The sequence below is a fragment of the Salvelinus namaycush genome, chromosome 16 (assembly GCF_016432855.1).
Source record: "Salvelinus namaycush isolate Seneca chromosome 16, SaNama_1.0, whole genome shotgun sequence".
Lineage (NCBI taxonomy): Eukaryota > Metazoa > Chordata > Actinopteri > Salmoniformes > Salmonidae > Salvelinus > Salvelinus namaycush.
The window spans coordinates 25,676,030-25,696,846 of record NC_052322.1 but is presented as its reverse complement, the minus strand read 5'-3'; the positions used below and the strand labels follow the sequence as shown (position 1 = coordinate 25,696,846).

At 42.8% G+C, this 20,817-nt stretch overlaps 3 protein-coding genes and 1 long non-coding RNA gene across 5 annotated transcripts; 3 read left to right on the top strand and 1 right to left on the bottom strand.

Annotated features, from left to right (window-relative positions):
• Positions 1–3,237: 3,237 nt before the first annotated feature.
• LOC120061225 lies at positions 3,238–8,337 on the bottom strand. Its single transcript, XR_005478308.1, has 3 exons — positions 8,190–8,337; positions 5,124–5,247; positions 3,238–4,753 (listed from the first exon to the last, which is right to left on the bottom strand). It is a non-coding gene; the product is annotated as an uncharacterized LOC120061225 (long non-coding RNA).
• hspb7 (heat shock protein family, member 7 (cardiovascular)) lies at positions 3,854–5,874 on the top strand. Its single transcript, XM_039010871.1, has 3 exons — positions 3,854–4,278; positions 5,148–5,281; positions 5,375–5,874. The coding sequence occupies exons 1-3, from the start codon at positions 4,113–4,115 to the stop codon at positions 5,552–5,554; spliced, it is 480 nt and encodes a 159-aa protein (XP_038866799.1). The 5' UTR covers positions 3,854–4,112; the 3' UTR covers positions 5,555–5,874.
• Positions 6,563–14,942, top strand: zbtb17 (zinc finger and BTB domain containing 17). Of its 2 annotated transcripts, none has more exons than XM_039010869.1 (15): positions 6,563–6,736; positions 8,239–8,468; positions 8,726–8,905; positions 9,101–9,418; positions 9,508–9,597; positions 9,801–10,057; positions 10,278–10,420; positions 10,807–11,107; positions 11,245–11,332; positions 11,611–11,727; positions 11,903–12,023; positions 12,095–12,225; positions 12,657–12,929; positions 13,121–13,210; positions 13,468–14,942. In XM_039010869.1, the coding sequence occupies exons 2-15, from the start codon at positions 8,264–8,266 to the stop codon at positions 13,812–13,814; spliced, it is 2,661 nt and encodes an 886-aa protein (XP_038866797.1). In that variant the 5' UTR covers positions 6,563–6,736; positions 8,239–8,263; the 3' UTR covers positions 13,815–14,942. The 2 variants fall into 2 exon arrangements, with proteins under 2 accessions (XP_038866797.1, XP_038866798.1); XM_039010870.1 differs by lacking the exon at positions 6,563–6,736 and adding an exon at positions 7,160–7,427.
• A 390-nt stretch (positions 14,943–15,332) lies between these two features.
• On the top strand, positions 15,333–20,608 carry ddost (dolichyl-diphosphooligosaccharide--protein glycosyltransferase subunit (non-catalytic)). Its single transcript, XM_039010868.1, has 11 exons — positions 15,333–15,576; positions 16,135–16,245; positions 16,351–16,437; positions 16,548–16,651; positions 16,857–16,951; positions 17,073–17,166; positions 17,299–17,447; positions 17,582–17,729; positions 17,914–18,034; positions 19,806–19,912; positions 20,078–20,608. The coding sequence occupies exons 1-11, from the start codon at positions 15,357–15,359 to the stop codon at positions 20,225–20,227; spliced, it is 1,386 nt and encodes a 461-aa protein (XP_038866796.1). The 5' UTR covers positions 15,333–15,356; the 3' UTR covers positions 20,228–20,608.
• The last annotated feature ends 209 nt before the right edge of the window (positions 20,609–20,817 follow it).

Below are 20,817 nucleotides of genomic sequence, written 5' to 3'. Positions count from 1 at the left end.
GGTGAGAATGTGAGTAGTAGAGCAAGGAAGTTATATGGGAGACAGTTGGAGTCTGGAGAGAGGTGATAGAAACAGAACACCTTAGTTGACCTTCTGTATGTGTCTTGTTTGTGCATATTAAAGACTGCTGCTTTAAAGCTCCTCAGATGTCACAAGTCACTTTCAACATGAAAGAATGTGCATGAGAAATATAGGAGCCTTCGTGTAAAGGTTTGGTTTCTGGTCACCTGCTTTGAAATTGTGACTGGAATTTATTCAAGCAACCTGCCAATGTCTCTTTCTCTTTTCTCTCTCTCACCTCTGCTCAAGGTGACCCCCCCCCCCCCCCCCCCCCCCCACCCCCCAAGGTGACACACACACACACAATGTTTTTCTTCCTCTTTCCCTTAAGCCCCCTTCAGTCACCCTTTTCCTTTAGTTTTCAATGAACACTCAGCAGTCAGTGTTATTTTACAGCTACCGGTACGTATGTGAATGACACCCCATTCTGATTTCTCAAAAACTCTATACTGGTCTCCATGGAAACACCACAATGAAGTGAACATGTTTTTAATTAGCTGTTTTATGATTTTGTTATACTCTTGTGAATTCTATGTTTTTTTTACTAGATTACCTGTAGTTTTTCATGTTGTCTGTCTGTAATTGTGTAATGACTTGGTGCTGCCTATCTTGACCAGGACGCTATTGAAAAAGAGATTTCAAATCTCAATGAGCCCTTCCTGGTTAAATAAAAAATAATCATAATCTTGGTTGGAGCTCTATTGCTCTCTTCTATGTTTCGGGACCAGTGGCAGTCAGTCAGTCAGACACACAGTGGGACAAGGAGAATGGGAGCCTTACTGTATACACTAAGTATACAAAACATTAGGAAAATCTGCTCTTTCCATGACATTGTCTGACCAGGTGATTGACGTGTTCAATCCACGTCAATCAGTGTAGATAAAGGGGAGGAGACAGGTTAAAGAAGGATTTTTAAGCCTTGAGACATGGATGTGTATGTGTACTATTCAGAGGGTGAATGGGCTAGACAAAATATTTAAGTGCCTTTGAAAGGGGTATGGTAGTAGGTGCCAGGCGCATCGGGTTGAGTGTGTCAAAAACTGCAACGCTGCTGGGTTTTTCACACTCAACAGTTTCCCGTGTGTATCAAGAATGGTCCACCACCGAAAGGACGTCCAGCCAACTTGACACAACTGTGGGAAGCAGTGGAATCAACATGGGCCAGCATCCCTGTGGTGACTTGTGAGCCCCTCAGACCTCACAAGTCACTTTCAATATGAAATAATGTGCATGAGAAATAGGGGAGCCTTTGTGTAAAGGTTTGGTTTTTGGTAGCCAGCTTTGAAATTGTGACTGGAATTAATTCAGGCTCCCAGACAATTTTTTTCCCCTAACCCACCTCCGCTCAAGGTGAAGGTAAATATTGGTCTGATGCATATGCAACCACACACACAAGTTAATTTGTATCTTCCTCTTTCCCTTAAAGAGCAACTGCCCCTAAAAAACAACTTCTCATTCAGAAAACAGCCTATGTGACATCAATATAAGTCAGAAACATTTATTCTACTGTCAGAATTGACTACAACGTGTAAATAGGAAAGTCAGTCTCATCCAAAACAGAGTTTTGAAGGTTTGTTTAAATGAAGGTTGGGTTTGTTTCAATCCTGCCCACATGCCCACAGCTGGCAGAACACAAGTATTCATCAATTTAGAGTGCAGCTGCACGTGATCCAATCGTAATGCCATGGTACATTTCTTAATTAACCAAATCTAAAATGAGGCCAAATCAGGAAGTGCAGTTGCACTTTAAGCCCCATTCAGTATTATTTTACAGCTACGTATGTGAATGACACCCTATTCTGATTTCTCAACTCCGTACTGGTTTCCATGTAAACAACACAATGAAGTGAATGTGAAAATTGATATTACAAGTTGTATGATATTACAAGTAACTTCCATACAAAATCATCTTGGTTGGAACTCTAGTGCTCTAATCTGTTTTCGGGACCAGTGGCAGTCAGTCAGTCAGACACACAGTGGGAGAGTGAGAATGGGAGCGTTATATAATACATGGCAGCTGAGACAAACACAACCACATGCCCAAAAATAGGAATGATATTAGTGTGTGTGTGTGTGTGTGTGTGTGTGTTAGAATGTCTATGGGTCTATGTGTCTGTGTCTGTCTGCTGTGCACATTTCCCACTATCTAAAACACATGCCTTGTGCTGGTCATAGCTAATGGCGTCAGTGACCTCTCCAGAAGTGACTCAATGTCACTGATGAGACACATGAGTTACTGGGCTGTGTGTATAAGGTTCACTTTTAATGTGCGTTCCCTCTCTTAATGCCTCAGAACAGCACATGCTGAGAACGATAACACTCCCTCCCTCCCTGTCTTTCGCTCTCTCCCTCCCCGTCTCTCTCTCTCCCTGTCCATCTCCCTCTCTCTCTCTTTTTCTCTCAATCCCTCCTTCTCTGGCAAACTGCTCTTTCTGTCTATGTTAGTTTCTCTTCCCAAATATCTCCCTCTCCAGCACCCTTCATCTTTTTCCCTTTCCCCCCCACTCCCCTCTCCCTCTCTCTCCAACTCTCTAATCTGTCTAGAATAGAAGCCCACTCAGACAGGTCTCTTGACTGGTGACATGGTCAGTCTCTGTGGGGAGGTGGTGAGTTGCTGAGCCGGATTTAGACGATTAGCAGTGGACTTAGCATTTACACTGATAGGATGGAATATGAGTGTCACTGTGCAGTAAATTGTATAATTGGAGTCACTTCAACGTGACCTTAAAGGACAGAGCAAGAGACCATACAGAGCTTAACTTTTATTGCCCTTGATTCATCCATTATTTTGGGCTTCTCCTCATGGATTAAGGAGCAGTGAAGCTGAGAAAAGTAAGTCAATTAGTTAATTAATTGCAGACTGTTATTTACAACCATTTCAGTGGACAATGTTGATTTGTCGGGCAAAGCATCATCAACATTGACGAGTGGCTCAAAAAGACTCAATCAGGAAAATGTTCCATTGATGTCCTGAATTTCCTACAGATATTAATAGCTACTGTGCCCTCCCAAACAATGTCACCTAATCCCTGGTGCAATCATCAGTCCTCCACCAACGGCTTTGTTTTCATGGACATTCTTTCCACATTGCCTCTTCTCTGAAGTAAAAAAAACAACCCATTGAAATGGGTAGATGAACAGTGTAGCCTAAATACTAAGAAAAAATGACAGGAATACAACAGGTTAGCTGCACTTTATTAATTCATTAGAAACAGCATATTTAGAAACGGATACACAGTTGTTAATTCATTTAGATATGAACCTCAAGTACTAATTGTTTCAAATTAGTTACCACTAGTTTTGTAATAGTAATTACTTGAAATAAGTATAATAACACCAATTGTAACCAATATGTGTGTGAATAGCAGGCAGCAGAAGTTTTATGGCCAAGAGCACATGTTATGTAACCACTGATTTACAATATGATCAAATATCATGACAAAAAAGAGAAACTGATGCTTACAGAGAAAAAAAACAAATAGAGGGAGAGTAGAGGAAAGAAGTAGATAACTATTTGGGGTATTGAGTGTCTGGAATGGCAACTGTTGACTCATCCCCTTCTCTTGCCTTCCTCTCACCGTCTCTCTCTCTCTCTCTCTCTCTCTCTTTGTCAGAGCCCCTCTCTCTCTCTTAACCTCAAGCCCTCATCGCCCATAACTTTTCCGACCCCAGACCCGCTCTCTCTCTCCCTCACATGATAAATATAGCTCACTGTTATCCTTCAGAAACGCACACGTGACCCCCACCACACACAGAAAAAAAAACATAGCTTGGATCCAAATATATAAGAGCCTGTATGTGTGACTGACTGGCTATGCTCGTGGACACACTTAACCGACACACTTATCCAAAAGACAGACACAGACACACATTTTTAAACAGTGGGAAAGTAAAGATAGCATTTTACGAACTACCCGAAGATCTGCCCACTTTCCCTCTGATGTAAACTGAGTGGACTGGGCAAAGACTGAACAACAAGGATATCTTCCCTTTCTCTCGCTCTCCCTTTAAAAAGCGGATCCTTTTCCCACCTCTCAGGCAGACAGCCATCAATGAGTGTGACCAACTCCTCTGCCTACCGATCGGAGCGCAGCTTCCAGCAGACCTCTTCTTCCTCCTCATCCTCCAACAACCCATACATGGAGAAGAGCAGGGGGCTCTTTGCAGAGGACTTTGGCTCTTTCATGCGTCCTGGAACGGATGCCTTGGGATTTCCCAGTGAGTTGATTTTACATGAATTCCCAATTGTGGACCAGCATAACATATATATATAGCTATACATGATATATTAGGTTGTAATATTCTACTTATTCCATACATATAGTATCAAATGCCATTGCTGAATGAAATTGTCTGTGGATAATTCATGCTGTATTAGATGTGTCACACACGTGTATTCATGTGTGTAGATTGCCTGCTGAACTCTCTTTAAGGCTCTGCGCGCATGTGCTTCCATGTGTTTGACCCGACAGCTTCTCAACAGGACAACACAGGGCAAATGGGAGGGTTGTTTGGTGGGTAGTAGCAGTAGGGCAGAGCAGGGTATGTTGGTGCTGTGACTGGTATGCCCGTGCCTCCGGAAAAAGGAGGAGGTGGCTGCCGATGGAGGGAAGACAGGGCGGGATGGGAGGGGGGATGTTGGACACACTGCCAGCGCCGTGACCTCACACACAGAGAATGACTGGGATGAGGCCTAGGAGAGGACGGGCCAGACTGTTGCATATCAACCAGCATACACATACACTGTCAAACTGGCCATCATGTAGCCAAAGCAAACAAGTAAGAGGAACACAGGCAGCTCACACAGCTAAATGCTCATTTCTAATTTGGGGACACACGTTAACTAATTTACATTCTAACACAACACTTTTTTTTATAATTAATGCATAGACAGTAAACAGGCCAAACCTTTGGACTGTGTGTGAATTTATTTAACATATGAATGTTTTTAAGGTGCATCTAAGGTTAAGTAAGAATGCTCATCTTAGTTATTATCTAAGGATAAGACTGATTGGGCTGCACTCAACCAGTCAAGAATGGATAGCTCTCAGTAAGCACATTACCATATGTCTTGGTTGTGTTTCCAGGTCGGACAGGGACAGCAGGGAAGATCAAGACAATGGGAGACAGCTACCAGTTCACAGTGGACGTCCAAGACTTCTCTCCAGAGGACGTCATTGTCACCACCTCCAACAACCAGATCGAAGTACATGCAGAAAAGGTGGGCATATCTCTTTTTAGTGACAACTAAATTCTCTGTGATTTTGAGAATTTTATCTTGGTCATTTTCTCATGTCTATCTTCACTTCAACAGTTGGCAGCGGATGGCACAGTGATGAACACTTTCACCCACAAGTGCCAGCTGCCTGAGGATGTGGACCCCACCTCTGTGACATCATCATTGGGCACCGAGGGAACGCTAACAGTCAAGGCCCGTAGAAACCCATCCAAGCATGAGCTCACACAGACCTTCCGCACTGAGATCAAGATCTAAGAAGACAGACTGGACTCTCCCATGAGCCATGACCCCTGTTCCCTCACTGCCTGTATTTTGTAATGCTATATCCTGTTTTCTCATTTCATGTCTTTATCATTATATGTTCATTCTGCCCTTTAAGCTGGATCGTTTTTTTAAACGTCTTCCTCTTCTGCCATACCACCTCCTCAAAATACCACATCCTCCAATAGCTGCCTTGGATTGACAACAGTTAGCCTAATTTGTTCTTGTGTTTTCCCAGTTATCACACATCACCTCCACACACACACACACACACACACACACACACACACACACACACACACACACACACACACACACACACACACACACACACACACACACACACACACACACACACACACACACACACACACACACACACAATGGAGAATGCTGGGGGGAGGATGGCTCATAATAACGGCTGGAGCTGTGTGAATGGAATGGCATCAAACCATGTGTTTGATGTATTTGATACCATTCCACCTATTCTGCTCCAGCCCTTTCCACGAGCCTGCACACACACATCCATCCATCCATCCATCAACTAATTATTGCTTCTTCTACTGAACTCTACAGATACTGCTACCATTGTACATTGTAATAGTTGTGTGAATAAAGTAGTTGATTGATTTTTCATTTAGAGAATATAAACGTTTGTGTGCATCAATGTATGATGTTTCATGTTTGTCTATTCATGGCTCAGAAGACCTAGGCCAGTGTCAGAAAAAAGAAAAAGTGCACACCACACAGAATGGCCATAGCTAAATTTCAATTATCTTACCACTTTCAAACATTTACACCTAAGATGTCCATTGTTTTTAGCATGTTATTATTGAGTATTAAAAGAACATATACAAGTTTGGGCACAACGTAGTAGTGAAATAAATTATTACTGTGAGAACCATCTTGAATACGATCAGGTTTAGTGCGCCATCACATGGCCATTTTTAACACCATTCCACGCTCAGAAATAAAACTGCGCGTGCGCATTATGTAAACTATCCACCCGGCCACTATCAATCGATCAGAGAGTGGAAGATGGTGGTGAATCGAGTCTGTGGGGCTAGATCGATCACCGAAAAACTCGATTGAACGAATTCAACAGATTGTGGGAAAATATTACGAAACAACAACATAACAAGCGTTTGGAGTGGAGAACTCTGCGATTCTCGAGAGGTAATTTTAATGCAATGCTTTTGAAAGATGGCGTATGCTTAAAGTACAGAACGAGGCTCTAAGGACTAGCAGAAAGAAAGGCCTCTCTATAGCCAAACGCCATCTTGTTTGTCCAAAACATGCATGTCTAGACACGCTAAATTAATCCCGGATAGCGAGGGTAGAAGGATATAGGATTCGTAATCAATCTTCTGCATCGTCAAAAAATAAATTAATGAAATTCCTTAAATGACAAATGATTTGCGCACCATTGGTGTAAAGTCTGTCGCATCGATGGTTAAGCTAGGACTTTTAAACATTCAATTGTCGATATAGGCCAACTCTGGCTTCTTTTGATAAGTTTAATATTGCAGTGCTATAATTTCTATAAAACAACAACACCATAGAGTACCACAGAATGAGTCATAATACCCATAAAACCTAGCAGTCAAACAGGGAAATGGTTCCAATCGTTTTCCCACCATTTATTTGTCCCCATAGTGGATTTTAGAAACATTTCAAATAAGAGCTGTGATTTGTGTAGGCTTACCCAAGCGTGACGTGTTGATAACTGTGGAAATCTCTCTAAGGTGCCTTTTATAAATATATTCACCACCCCAAAAAATAAATGCTTATTATCTGCTAATGGGGCTATCATAAAAAACTACAAATGCCATGATGATCTGGACGAGACTACCAAATCAAGGCAAAGGTAAGAATCTCTGGATTAACTATCGAATGTTAGCTAAATTTAGTCATCAATAAATTGGCAAAAAAAATTGACTTGACAATTCTGTGAATGGTCTTGTGCAAGTTTTAAATTGACACAATACCTGTTAGCAAAGGTGTCAGCTAGAGATGATGTCTACTTTGATGTTAATTAGCATTTTTGAATCTGAGAGTAAATAGAGATTAATATATTGATAAGAGTCACCTTGTCCGAGAGAGATTTACAGAGAGATTTACATGGTTATCAATACATCACGCCAGGGTAAGCCTACGCCCCTATTTTAAGTGTTTCTGAAGTCCCTTATGGGAAAAATTTAAGGCGGAAATACAATTGGAACTGTTTCCCTGTTTGACCGCTAGGTTTTATGGGTATTATGAAACCTCCACTGTGGGGCTCTATATCTTGTGAGCCCCCAATTATTTAATTGTCAGGAAATGTCAAATTATTAAATTACATATGATAAATGCACTGAGAAATAAACCAACCGTGTGTGATTGTATCATAATTATTAGTCATGTTTTAAGTGAGAATCAAATCAAATTGTATTTGTCACATGTGCTGAATACAACAAGTGTAGACTTTACCGTGAAATACTAACTTACAAACCCTTTCCCAACTATACAGTTAAAAAGTAAGAAAATTAACAAATAGATAAAAACAAAATAGTAACACAATAAAATAGCAATAACGAATCCCCTTTCCAGACATGTAGGTTAGTTTGACAGTGGTAATGTGTTGCCTCACCTGCTTGACTAAGTCCAATAAACTGTAACTCTATCCACTGTGTCAATAGCTTCCCAAGGCGCCCACTCTCCAGGATGGACTTTCCCTGGCACAGTGGCAAGGTTTTGGAACAGCTCAATCACCAGCGTCAGCTGGGCCTGCTTTGTGACTGTACCTTCGTGGTGGACGGGGAGGACTTCAAGGCCCACAAGGCTGTGTTGGCTGCCTGCAGCGCCTACTTCCGCACCCTCTTCCTGGACCAGAAGGATGTGGTGCACCTGGATATTAGCAACGCAGCAGGTACATAAGCCTTTCCCTGGTTGATGAGTTAGGATGTCTGCAATAAGTGGATGTCTGCTGTTGCCCTTAAAAGCCTTGTTCGAAAATGATAACACTATTACGACTTATGGTATTTCCTACCTAAGACAGAAATATATGGAGGGAAAACACTGAATTATTGCTTTACCCTAATATCCAAGACCATGTTCAACATCATGCTTAGGTTATCTGCCTCAGTCACAGCATGGCTCATGGATCCATCCCTGTGTATTCTACAGGTCTGGGCCAAGTCCTTGAGTTCATGTACACGGCCAAGCTGAGTCTGAGTCCTCAGAATGTGGAGGATGTGGTGGCGGTGGCCACGTTCCTGCAGATGCAGGAGATAGTCAATGCCTGTTCTGCCTACCAGTCTCTGGCAGTCTCCACATCATCCCAGACAACACAAGACTTAATTGACCGTGAGTACAGTACAGATCAGTTCACAAACAGTGGTTATTAGTACACAGTCATTAGCATGCTCGCTTTAACAAGACCACTAATGTTATCAGTACTTTCTTTTGGGGCAGCTGAAGCAAGCACACTGATTTTCTTCAGGAAATTGACATTTTCTGGTTAATATTGTTCTCACCCATCATTTCTTCCAAACCATAAAGACAAGATTGAGGAAGGAGAGCAAAACACGGAGAAGGAGCCGTCAGAGACAAGGTCACATGACGAGGAAATCCCAAACCCCTCAGCAGAGGATGAAGGGCCAAAGGGCGGTCAGGAGGACCTGAAGGAGACCACCCCTGACGATGGGCAGATTTCCAGAAAGACCCCAGACAAACAGGCCCCGGGGAGAGGAAGACCCCCCAAAACCTCCACCCACGCCACACAGAGAAAAGCTGCAGCTGAAAGTGAGGAGGTGGAGAGCGCCGCCAAAGATGTGCCTGAGTTTCAGGATGACCCCTCGGATGCGGACTACACGCCCAGTATGTGAATAATTTGTCTTCATACTTTTCATTGATGGTCTGTATGTTTGATATTGCTGTGCTGATGAAGATTTATTTTGTACTTACAGAGTTGCCATTCAAGTCTGCAGCCGGTAGGTCTTACATGAGCACCAGGAGAAGAAGGACAAGGAGAGCTCCTCGACGCAACCTCTCACAGGGTAAACAAACAGATTGACTGATCTTCCTAGAAGTAATTACAGATCTGCCATGACTGGATAGGTTAAAGCTACCTTGCTTTCTCCTATCCAATCATGTCGGATCAGTGAATACTTCAAGGAAGGGAAGATGGAAGGCTATATTTTCTAAATATTTGACTGCAGTGGGCCGCAGTGTCTGATGGTTATGCAATTCCTATTCATAGATAATGACTCCAATGAGGGGAGTAGCGCACCAAAGACAGTAAATGAAGAGAAAAAAGAGGTGGAGGAGGGTGAGATGGAGGAGGAGGAGGAAGAGGAGGGAGGTGGTGAAGAAGTAGACGAGCAGGAGGATGAAGGAGATGAGGGAGAAGATGGCCAGGGGACGGAGAGCGGAGAGGAGAGGAAGCAGCTACGGTTGGGTGCTGTCACCGACCGCACCGAGTCACGGTCCTACGGCTCTGTGACTCACAAGTGTGAGGTGAGAACCGTGTGCTTGTTTATGTGTGTGGTTACTTTGCACACTGTGATTAAACATGGAAATTATCAGCTTGAATGTTTTCTCATGATCCATTCCCTATTAGAGGACTTATTGTTTTAAACTGTGTTTGTATGTTTTCCTATCAAATAGAGGATATTGCATTTACACTCATGTAATTGGGGGTTGCGCATTTTTAACTTACGTGCCATGTATTTTCTAGGACTGTGGAAAGAAGTTCACCCACACGGGGAACTTCAAGAGACACATTCGCATTCACACAGGAGAGAAACCTTTCAGCTGCCGTGACTGCCACAAGGCCTTCTCAGACCCGGCTGCCTGCAAGGCTCACGAGAAAACACACAGGTTCGTATCAAGCGCATCACCTGTCTTTCTCTTGGGCATATTGACAAACCATTCCCGTTGTCCTATTTCTGGGGCCTTGTTGATGTTCTCTTTGCAGATCTGATTGGTTTACTTTCTTATTTTAGATTTGCTTGAAGAGATCTACCCTCTCTTAATGTTCAAAAACAAGACTTTGTATGAACGAGGCGATTTGTGCAACACATCCCCTTGTAACTTGTTGATAATAACGATGATCAAATTGATAGTGAATTAAAATCAAGACAGTCATAAAAATCTGAGTTTCATTACATCAACATCCTCTCGAACCTCTCAACACCTGAGTAAGTATAAGTAAATATAAGTAGCTATATCTTACTTAAATATATCTTATGTCTCTCTCTCCGTAGCCCCCTGAAACCTTACTGCTGCTCCTCATGTGGGAAGAGCTACCGGCAGATCAGCCTGCTCAACTTGCACCGGAAGCGTCACACGGGCGAGGCCCGATACAGTTGCAGGGACTGCGGCAAGCTCTTCACCACGTCTGGCAACCTGAAGCGCCACATGCTGGTGCACAGCGGCGAGAAGCCGTACCACTGCGACTACTGCGACCGGGCCTTCTCCGACCCCACTGCCAAAATGCGCCACCTGGAGACACATGATGCCGACAAGGGCCACAGGTGTCCGCACTGCGACAAGCGGTTCAACCAGGTTAGGACCACTACTAAAACACGACTACACTGATAGATGTTGTAGTGTTTTTGTACAACCCTGTATATAGTTTCTCTCTATCCTTGGATTGAAATGTTGAACTGTACTCTAACCTGGCTATTCCTCTGTTTGGACAGACTGGGAATCTAAAGGCTCACCTGAAGATCCACATCACAGACGGCCCTCTGAAGTGTAAAGAGTGTGGCAAACAGTTCACCACCTCAGGTAACACCAGACTTCTGGGCTTTTAGTCATTAAGCGTCTCAGAGAGTGGGAGTTCTGATCTAGGATCAGGCCCTCACTGTCCATGTAATCTTATTAATTATGATCTAAAAGGCAACACTGATTCTAATGAATAAGATTACATGGGAGGACCTGATCCTAGATCAGCACTCTTACTTTTACACACTTTATGAACACAGGCCCTGGTCTCTCTCTGTGTTGATATATATAACTAGTCTCTGGTCTTTGTATTGGTATATAACTGTAGTTTTGTTTCCCAGGGAATTTGAAGAGACACCTGCGTGTTCACAGTGGGGAGAAGCCCTATATCTGTATGCACTGCCAGAGAGCTTTCTCCGACCCCGGGGCGCTACAGAGACATGAGCGCATACACACAGGTAACAGTCCTAGAAATTGATTTATATGACTGTTCACATTTACCTCTTGCTTTGTACTGTGTAGTCTTAACATGTGTGTAACATAAACATGTGCAAAAATAACAGGAAATGCCTGTGCAGTTCATCATAGGTTAGAGACTGTAATGTAACTGTAGTATGTGTGTGTCTCCTGTAGGGGAGAAGCCATGTCTGTGTCTGATCTGTGGGAAGGGGTTCACCCAGGCCAGTTCACTCATCGCTCATGTCCGCCAGCACACCGGAGAGAAGCCCTATGTCTGCGACCGCTGTGGCAAAAGGTAAACAGACACACACACAGTATGATCCTATTGATATAACAGAGCCGTTTATGTCCTCTCTCCGACTTCAGGTTTGTCCAGTCCAGTCAGCTGGCCAATCACATCCGTCACCATGATAACATCCGGCCACACAAGTGTCACATCTGCAACAAGGCGTTTGTCAACGTTGGGGATCTCTCCAAGCATATCATCATTCACACAGGTAGGAAGTACCATTGTGAGTGAGCAGAAAGTGAGGTTCCCTGGGAGTAGTGGATATTAATGTATAGTCACCCTTAGCGACGTTGACAGAAAGCCGATTTTTTTCTGGTTTTCAGGGAAACATTATTTTCAACCTAACTTCCGTTTTCCCTGAAAAACTGAATTTGGGACTCTGCTCAGGCGTCTTTCTATGTCTGCTTCTCTACATTAGGTTAATGGATAGTCAAAAAATAGTATATAATATGTAAAAAAATAATAATAATAATGGAATATAGGTATATATATATTACCAGTGAAGAAAACAAAGATGTTGGGTATCTGGGTACATTATATCCCCTCTGTCTTTAGTGTCCCTCCAACCTCCTTACCCTGAGGTATAACATTAGTCTACATTCACCCTTCAAGTCATTTTTTCATCCCACCATCCCCTAGGAGAGAAGCCCTTCCTGTGTGACAAGTGCGGCCGCGGGTTCAACCGCGTTGACAACCTGCGCTCCCACGTCAAGACCGTCCACCAGGGTAAGGCTGGGATGAAGCGCCTGGTGGTTACCGGGGGCGACAGCGACGACGGGGGTGATGAGTTTCACGGTGGGTCGGCCTCGGAGATGGACGACAACGAGATCAACATCGTCACCGTCACCACTGAGGACATCGTCACCCTGGCGACAGAGGCCCTGGCTGGCAGCGCTGTGGCCCAGCTGACAGGTCAGACCAATAGCATGCTGGGTAATGAAGTTCAGATAGGGGGAGGAGAATGGTGGTATGCAATGGATGTGACTGTAATAGGAATGAGATTAAAGGAATGTGGCTGTGTGAGAGTAAGAAAGAAATGGACTCGGAATAATGAAGAAAATTCTCCTGTTGTGAACGTTTCTATGGATTCTGTCTGTTTCCAGTGGTGCCTGTGGCTTCACCGGTCTCAGCAGATGAGACGGAGGCTCTAAAAGCAGAGATCACCAAGGCTGTGGAGAAGGTGCAGGAAGCAGGTGAGACTGGCCAACACAGCTTTGATCAGCTATTACTATTCATCACTTGGATAACACGGAATGTAATATCAGTATTTTTTTAGTTTATTAATTCGACCATTTAAAAAAAAAACAAGCACACATAAAACTTAAAAAGCCATTCATGCACATGAATAAAATCATCGAGGATAACACACAATAAAGTCTGGGACTATAGATTATACTTCCTTATACACATACTGTACATCCTCACCATCAGTCTTCTCTGTCCTTCCCAGACCCCAACACTCAGATCCTGTATGCGTGCGACTCGTGCGGTGACAAGTTCCTGGATGCCAGTTCACTGGCCCAACACGTGCGAATCCACACAGCCCAGGCTCTGGTCATGTTCCAGGCTGACTCGGACTTCTACCAGCAGTACGCTGCTGCTGCAGGAGCCACCGCCGTGGGGGAAGTTGTTACCACAACCTGGCAACCCATCTCCGAGCAGGTCATCCAGGGAGGGGAGCTCGTCTTCCACACCCGTGAGGCCGAGGAGGAGGAGGGGGGAGAGGTGGTGGCCCAAGCTGACTCCCAGCCGGAGGGGCAAGATGAGGCTGTGGCAGAGGGAGAAGAGATGGTGTGAGAGTCAGGCTTGGGGAAGAAAAGTACATTGAAGAACTGATTATATCTGGTGTGTAAAGACACCCCAAGTTACACCCCAAGTTGAGTGAGTAATTAGTCATAATTTTTTACAATTTCCTGCCCTGTGTAGGAAAACGACAGTGAGATTTCTAATCACGAGTTAACATAATCATTAATAAACTGTAATTTGTAGAGATTAGCAAAGCATTGTCAGCCTCTTCTGACATAAATTCCCCTAATTCTAGAATCTCTTTAGGCGGTAGCAGAAGTATGTAACATGCTATAGTCAATTTTGCACTGTATGTTTAAAATGTATATTATGAAATATAGAAATGGGCTATTCATTTAAATCTTCATGCGGTATATCCCAGGGCGGGAAGGTCGGTTGATACATCACACCACTTTTGTTTTTCTTCTCCCTGACAGTAAAAAACAGATAGGTAGTAAAATATTGCCTACAGATTCCTGCCTTGTTTTACTGAGATAGTGTAAATGTTCCTCTCTTAGTTTAGGTATTTTAGTATACTTCATTGAAGTATTTTCATTAAAAGCACAAGTGTACATAAACTATTGATAGACTACTTTGTGTAGTGCTACTAGCATTTTGAGTGAGAAGGACTTTCTAGTTGTTTCTCTTTCACATTGCACGTCCATGGTCGACAGGCAAACAATGTAAATGCTGTGCACGTTGACGTTTGTTCTATTTCCGACTAACATATTATAATTACTCTTTGTGGAGAGAACTAGAAAACTGAAATCACTTCCTATTGGTGGGATCCATATGAGAAATGACAATTTCTCAATGATTTGTAGCACTGACTTGGCAGGTATTAAGAAGTCATTAACTGACTATGTATGCTAGCCTATATTAGCATAAAAAATATGTTTCCTTGAGAAAGCTTAGTTTAATGGCAGCAGGAGCACCTAACATCGCATACCAATGTGTGTAGATTATGATTATATTCAGTCCTGGTTGATACTAGTTCGTGCAAATCTTTTTTTAGTTGAACAATACAGACTATGACATAGACCTTCTGTTTTAAATTAAATCAATGGCTGATTAAATATGGGGGGAGGGGGAGAATGTATAAAAACTACCAACTGATCAATAAAGACGACTACATCAAAACAGAACTGAGCTGCTCGTTTTTTTTTCTTCACTGTTAAATGTATGTGGTTGAACCGAACACCATACGTGTTCCTTTGGGGAATAAAAAAAGTTCAGTAACACTTAAAACTGACCGGCATAATGCATTATACAGTATGCTGCATATTGGGACAAGAATGTATGACCCACTTGTGTCTTTTTATTATGATTATGCACCGTATTGCAGATCATTTATTGACGAAAAAAATACAAACAATTAAGTATTCGCACAGATATTACAGAAAACCACACTCCCTCATAATAAAATAAAAGTGCACTGATCATGTTCATTGTCAAACTTGAATGCACGGTGGACGCGTTCTTGTGTGCGATTGGCTGAATCCTGAGGCCAAAGGTAGGTCTACTGCTAAAGCTGACGTCGGCTTATTTCCCAAAATGGCGACGCGGACATCAGACAGACAAACGAGCCGGGGTAGTTCTACGTTATTATCCAATAAACGGACCTTAAGCATGGCTCAAACCAAATCCAATTTTATTTTCTTCTTAACAATGTCGTCTATGATGCACATGGCATTGGCTGACGGAAAGACACTCGTTTTGTTGGACAACCTCAACATCAGAGACACCCATTCAATCTTCTTCCGCAGTCTGGCAGGTGAGAAGGAGAGAAGGAATACTCATGCTTTTCTCAATCATTGATACTTAGGTAGCTAGTGGTTTCACAATATTACAATATCAATAACAACGTGTTTTCCTTCAGATATTAATCTAAGTTGGCGCTCGTATCTGTTCACTACTAGCTAGCTAATCTTAGCTAGTTTTGTTAACGTTGCATAGGAAAATGTGTCACTGCTGGGGCGTGTGGCACTGATTTTCGTCAAATAGTAGCTAGCTAACTCCCATTGTCGACGTTGAAGACGAAGATGGCTCGTATCTGTCCACCTGACGATGTTAGCTTTTTGCACTAATTGTGATTGTAGTGTACTGCTGAGCTACACCCTGCACATTTTGCAGACCCCACTGCGCATGTGCTGTTACATGACGTTTCCCAAATGTATATCCAAGGCAATACACATTTTTAATACAAGCATCCCTCAAAGTAGTGCATTATTTATATGCACTAGAAATGACTGGTTAACAGCCTATCCTAGGGGATCAAATGTGTAAAGCAAATACATTTGCAGCGGGCTGATGTAGCTGTTTCTTTTTGCAGATCGTGGTTTTGACCTTTCATTCAAGACTGCAGATGATCCTTCACTTTCTCTGATCAAATATGGCCAATTTCTCTATGACCACCTCATCATCTTCTCCCCATCCGTGGAAGGTTAGTTAATATTGCAGTTCAACAGTTTTGTGGCATTTCATAACTTTCCTCAGTGACTCTTGTTACAAAGTTTAAACTATTTAATGCATATTTTTTTCCTTTAAGACTTTGGTGGCAACATCAATGTTGAGACCATCACATCATTCATTGATGGTGGAGGCAATGTCCTGGTGGCTGCTGGCTCTGATATTGGTAAGTGCAAAGATGGATTATTCTTCCATGATGCGTGTAAAAACCACACACTTGGGTTCTTCATTTACACTGGAACTAGTGCCATTGTCTTGTCCTCTCTTTTGCCCTAGGTGACCCACTTAGAGAGCTGGGCAGTGAATGTGGGATTGAGTTTGATGAGGAGAAGACTGCTGTAATTGACCATCACCATTACGATGTGTCGGACCCTGGTGAGGTAAGCAGAAGAGATGTAGATAACATTCTAATGTAAACCTTTAAGCTGTCGTTTTTGCAATTGCTTATAGAGGCACAATGTGTTTGCACACCTGTCTGGTAATGTAGACTTCTCAAGAAAAGATGTGGATTGAGTGTCCATTTGAATTACAGAGCACTTGAGGTGGGTTATGATCATAAGATGTAAATGTTTTTCCTTCCCCTAGCATACCCTGATTGTTGCTGATCCAGAGAATCTGCTGAAGGCTCCCACTATTGTTGGGAACCCCAGTGACAAACCCATCCTCTTCAAGGGTGTTGGGTGAGTCTACCATTACACTGGAGAACAATTATTGGCTCTTCTAAACAAGGGTTATTACTACACTGGTATTGGGTTGTTTCCCATGGTGAAGGATTGTCGTCATCTTCTCCCCTTCTCCCAGCATGGTGGCAGACCCAGATAACCCCCTGGTCCTGGACATCCTGACTGGCTCCTCCACCTCCTACTCCTACTTCCCTGACCGACCCATCTCTCAGGTAATACCAGCACTGTTTCCTTCCTTATCAAACATTCTCCTTTGAAAATGTAATAACTTATGTGCATGTATAAGGTGTTTATCCCTGGAATGTTATATTTTGGTTGACACTGTTCTCCTTCTTTCTGGACAGTATCCCCATGCTGTTGGAAAGAACACTCTTCTGATTGCTGGACTCCAGGCCAGGAACAACGCCCGTGTGGTATTCAGCGGCTCACTGTACTTTTTCAGCGACGCCTTCTTCAACTCGGCTGTGCAGAAGGCCACACCTGGCTCCCAGAGGTAACTCTCTCATAGTGTTTTTCATCATCTGCTCTGCAATTGCCTGCCCTACTTTTTTACTTTAATTGTCCAATAATCACCCATGTATTTCTAGAAACGGAACTGTTTTAATTCCTGTCTTGCACCTCTTGAAGGTACGCTCAGACTGGGAACATGGAGTTGGCTGAGGCTCTGTCCCAATGGGTGTTCAAGGAGGCCGGCGTACTCCGGGTGGGAGCTGTTACCCATCATCCTGTGGGCGAGAGCACCCCTCCTGCAGCCTACACCATCACAGACCTTGTGGTGAGTCACTTAAGGCCATGATTTAATCTATGATGATAGTATTTAGCAATTTTTATGTTTATTTAACGGAACATTCGAAGTTGAAAATATGCCCTTTGAGCTCATGAGTGGGCATGAAGATATTAGTTTTCTTCAGCTCCATCAAGTGGCATGGCATTGTTTCTGTCCCTTACTTCCGACACAGGAGTACAGCGTTGTTATTGAGATGCTGTCCAAGGGCAGCTGGGTTCCCTTTGACGGGAAAGACATCCAGCTGGAGTTTGTGAGAATCGACCCCTTCGTCAGGACCTACCTCAAGAAAAATGGTATGAACATTTCACAGACATGACCATCACAGACATGACCAATGTTCTCTTTAAGCAGTCCATGAAGAAATACCTGCCCCTGCAGAGATGCACAAAATTCAACTTCTCTGAACTTGACTAGATTTTCACCCTGTTAGATTACAATATCTTTCAGATCAACGTTTCCCTCTACTGTGGGAATTGTGATCGACTCAACATAATATCAGCCCCTTTCAATGCAACATACCGAAATAAATCAAACTATGAAATAGTGTTTTTGTTGTAGGCAGAGCGCAGCGAAATGAGGATTCTACAGGCACGAGCGATTGCAACTCACGAGTAGCCTAGATGCGCTTGTTTTGAGATCAAGGTGCAGAGCCTGTGTGCACATTTGTTGATATTCTTTGCTAGTTAGTGAGTTATTAGCCCAGTTATAGCTGGTTTTTGGTCTGCAATGGAGTGATTGCTGCCTACAAAATGCATGAAATGTGTACATTTCTAGCCATCTTTGAAAAGCAAGTCAGGTTAAGAGGGGCAGTATTGTATTTTGAGACAGGCTTGGAAGAATCTAATGGGCAGAGGGTAGCATACATTTGTCTGATTCTCTGTAATAATTGTATGGGAATAATGAATTTTCAGTCACATACTTGTCTGAAGGACAAGTGGCTAAAAAAGTTAATGTCAAGCTCTGCATAAAGTTTTAAAAAGTCTCATGGAATGTAGGCCTACATTGAACACCACACATTGGCGGCTACTGTAGGCTGTGTCATAGAATAGCTGTTTTCCATGTGGAAATGTTATGGGATGCCTTTTCTCCGTTTTTGATGGTAGGCCATTCTGATAGACTTACATTATGATCAAATAGCCACTGTAGCTTAATTTGCCACTGTTAAAACGGTAACTTAGTAGGTACAGGCTCAGTGTAAACGCATGCCGGACGTTGCACAAAATGTTCACAACATTTAAGTTTCCTCTCAGCAGACCTGAAATATGCTCAGTGCTGGCAAAAAATAGAGGGAACGTTGGGCATTAATTTTTTTCCATGATTATTTCCATAATTACATTTTTTGTTGTAATTCTCATGAGGCAGAATAGTTTTCCAATAACCCAAATCAAAGAATTGTATTCAAAAGTGTGCATCCTTAAACCCTCAAAGTTCTACAGCTGCACCATTGAGAGCATCTTGACTGGCTGCATCATTGCTTGATATGGCAATTGCTTGGCATCCGACTGCAAGGCGCTACAGAGGGTAGTGCGTGCGGCCCAGTACATCACTGGGGCCTAGCTCCCTGCCTTCCAGGACCTCTTAGGGCCTTCCTCTGGTGGTGTCAGAGGAAAGCCCTAAAAATTCAGACTCCAGCGACCCTAGTCAGACTGTTCTCTCTGCTACCGATACGTCAAGTCTGGAACCAACAGGACCCTGAACAGCTTCTACCCCCAAGCCATAAGACTGCTAAATAGTTAACCAATATCTACAACGGACTATCTGCATTGACACTTTTTGCACTAACTCTTTTGACTCCTCACATATGCTGCTATTACTGTTTTATCTATCCTGTTGCCTAGTCACTTTATCCTTAACTATGTGTACATATCTACCTCATACCCCTGCGCATTGACTCGGTACTGGTGCCAAGTTATCGTTACTCATTGTGTATTTATTCATCATGTTATTGCTGCATTGATGGGAAGGGCACTTAAGTAAGCATTTCACTGTTAGTCTACACCTGTTGTTTATGCATCGTGTAACTAATACAAATTGATTTGAAGTGCTGTTTTTTTCCCTTAACAGGAGATAAATACAGCATCCAGTTTAAATTGCCTGACGTGTATGGAGTGTTTCAGTTCAAGGTGGACTATAACAGGCTAGGCTACACACACCTGTACTCCTCCACTCAGGTGAGGGAACTGTTACATTAAAACATGTGTTTTGTAATGGAAGGCTCTTGAGTATATCAAGGGCTACACCAGCTACTTCATTGTACCTATCACACTATAAGAAAACACAATATAGTACTGAACTGTAAGGGGCTCATTTGCTAATGTATACATCCACTCCCATAGGTGTCGGTGCGACCCCTGCAGCACACCCAGTATGACCGCTTCATCCCCTCCGCGTTTCCTTACTACGCCAGTGTCTTCTCTATGATGGGAGGACTCTTTGTCTTCAGCATAGTCTTCCTTCACATGAAAGAAAAGGAGAAGTCAGACTAGGGTGATAAAAGTGTATTCAATTAGGAGGGAGGGCTGGTAGATAATGGGGTGAAGGTTCTTGGTTGCTTAAATTGTCTGTCAGAGCCTGCAAAAAGAGTTGACAATTGTAATTTTTGCTTCTATGTTGGTTGTGGGGGCATTTAATTAGGGCTTTGCAGGCCAACTTACTCAGCTTTTGTACTAAAAAAACAACTTTCATGTATAAAATAATCACTCAAATTATCTGTGAGCATTCTAAAATTCTGTTGGGAATTGGATATGGTTGCTTCCAGATCTCAATATCAGGTGAAGCACTTCTTTGGAAACATTCCGTGAATTAGTTGTTTTCCCCCCACCCACTTGTACGAGGATAAAAACATATTGATGTGGAAATGCACTGAATATTTTAGTTGTGTCTGATAAAATCTGTTTCTATGGTAAGCCTAACATGTTTTCAACTACTAGAAAGTTAAACAAGTCCTTGAAAGCTACAATAAAATGTTGACATGACATTATTAGTCAATAACATATCCTGCAGCTGGACAGGGCAGAACATATATTACAATTCATTTTGTTGCGAAAATATCAGTTCCTACATCTGTCTACCATCA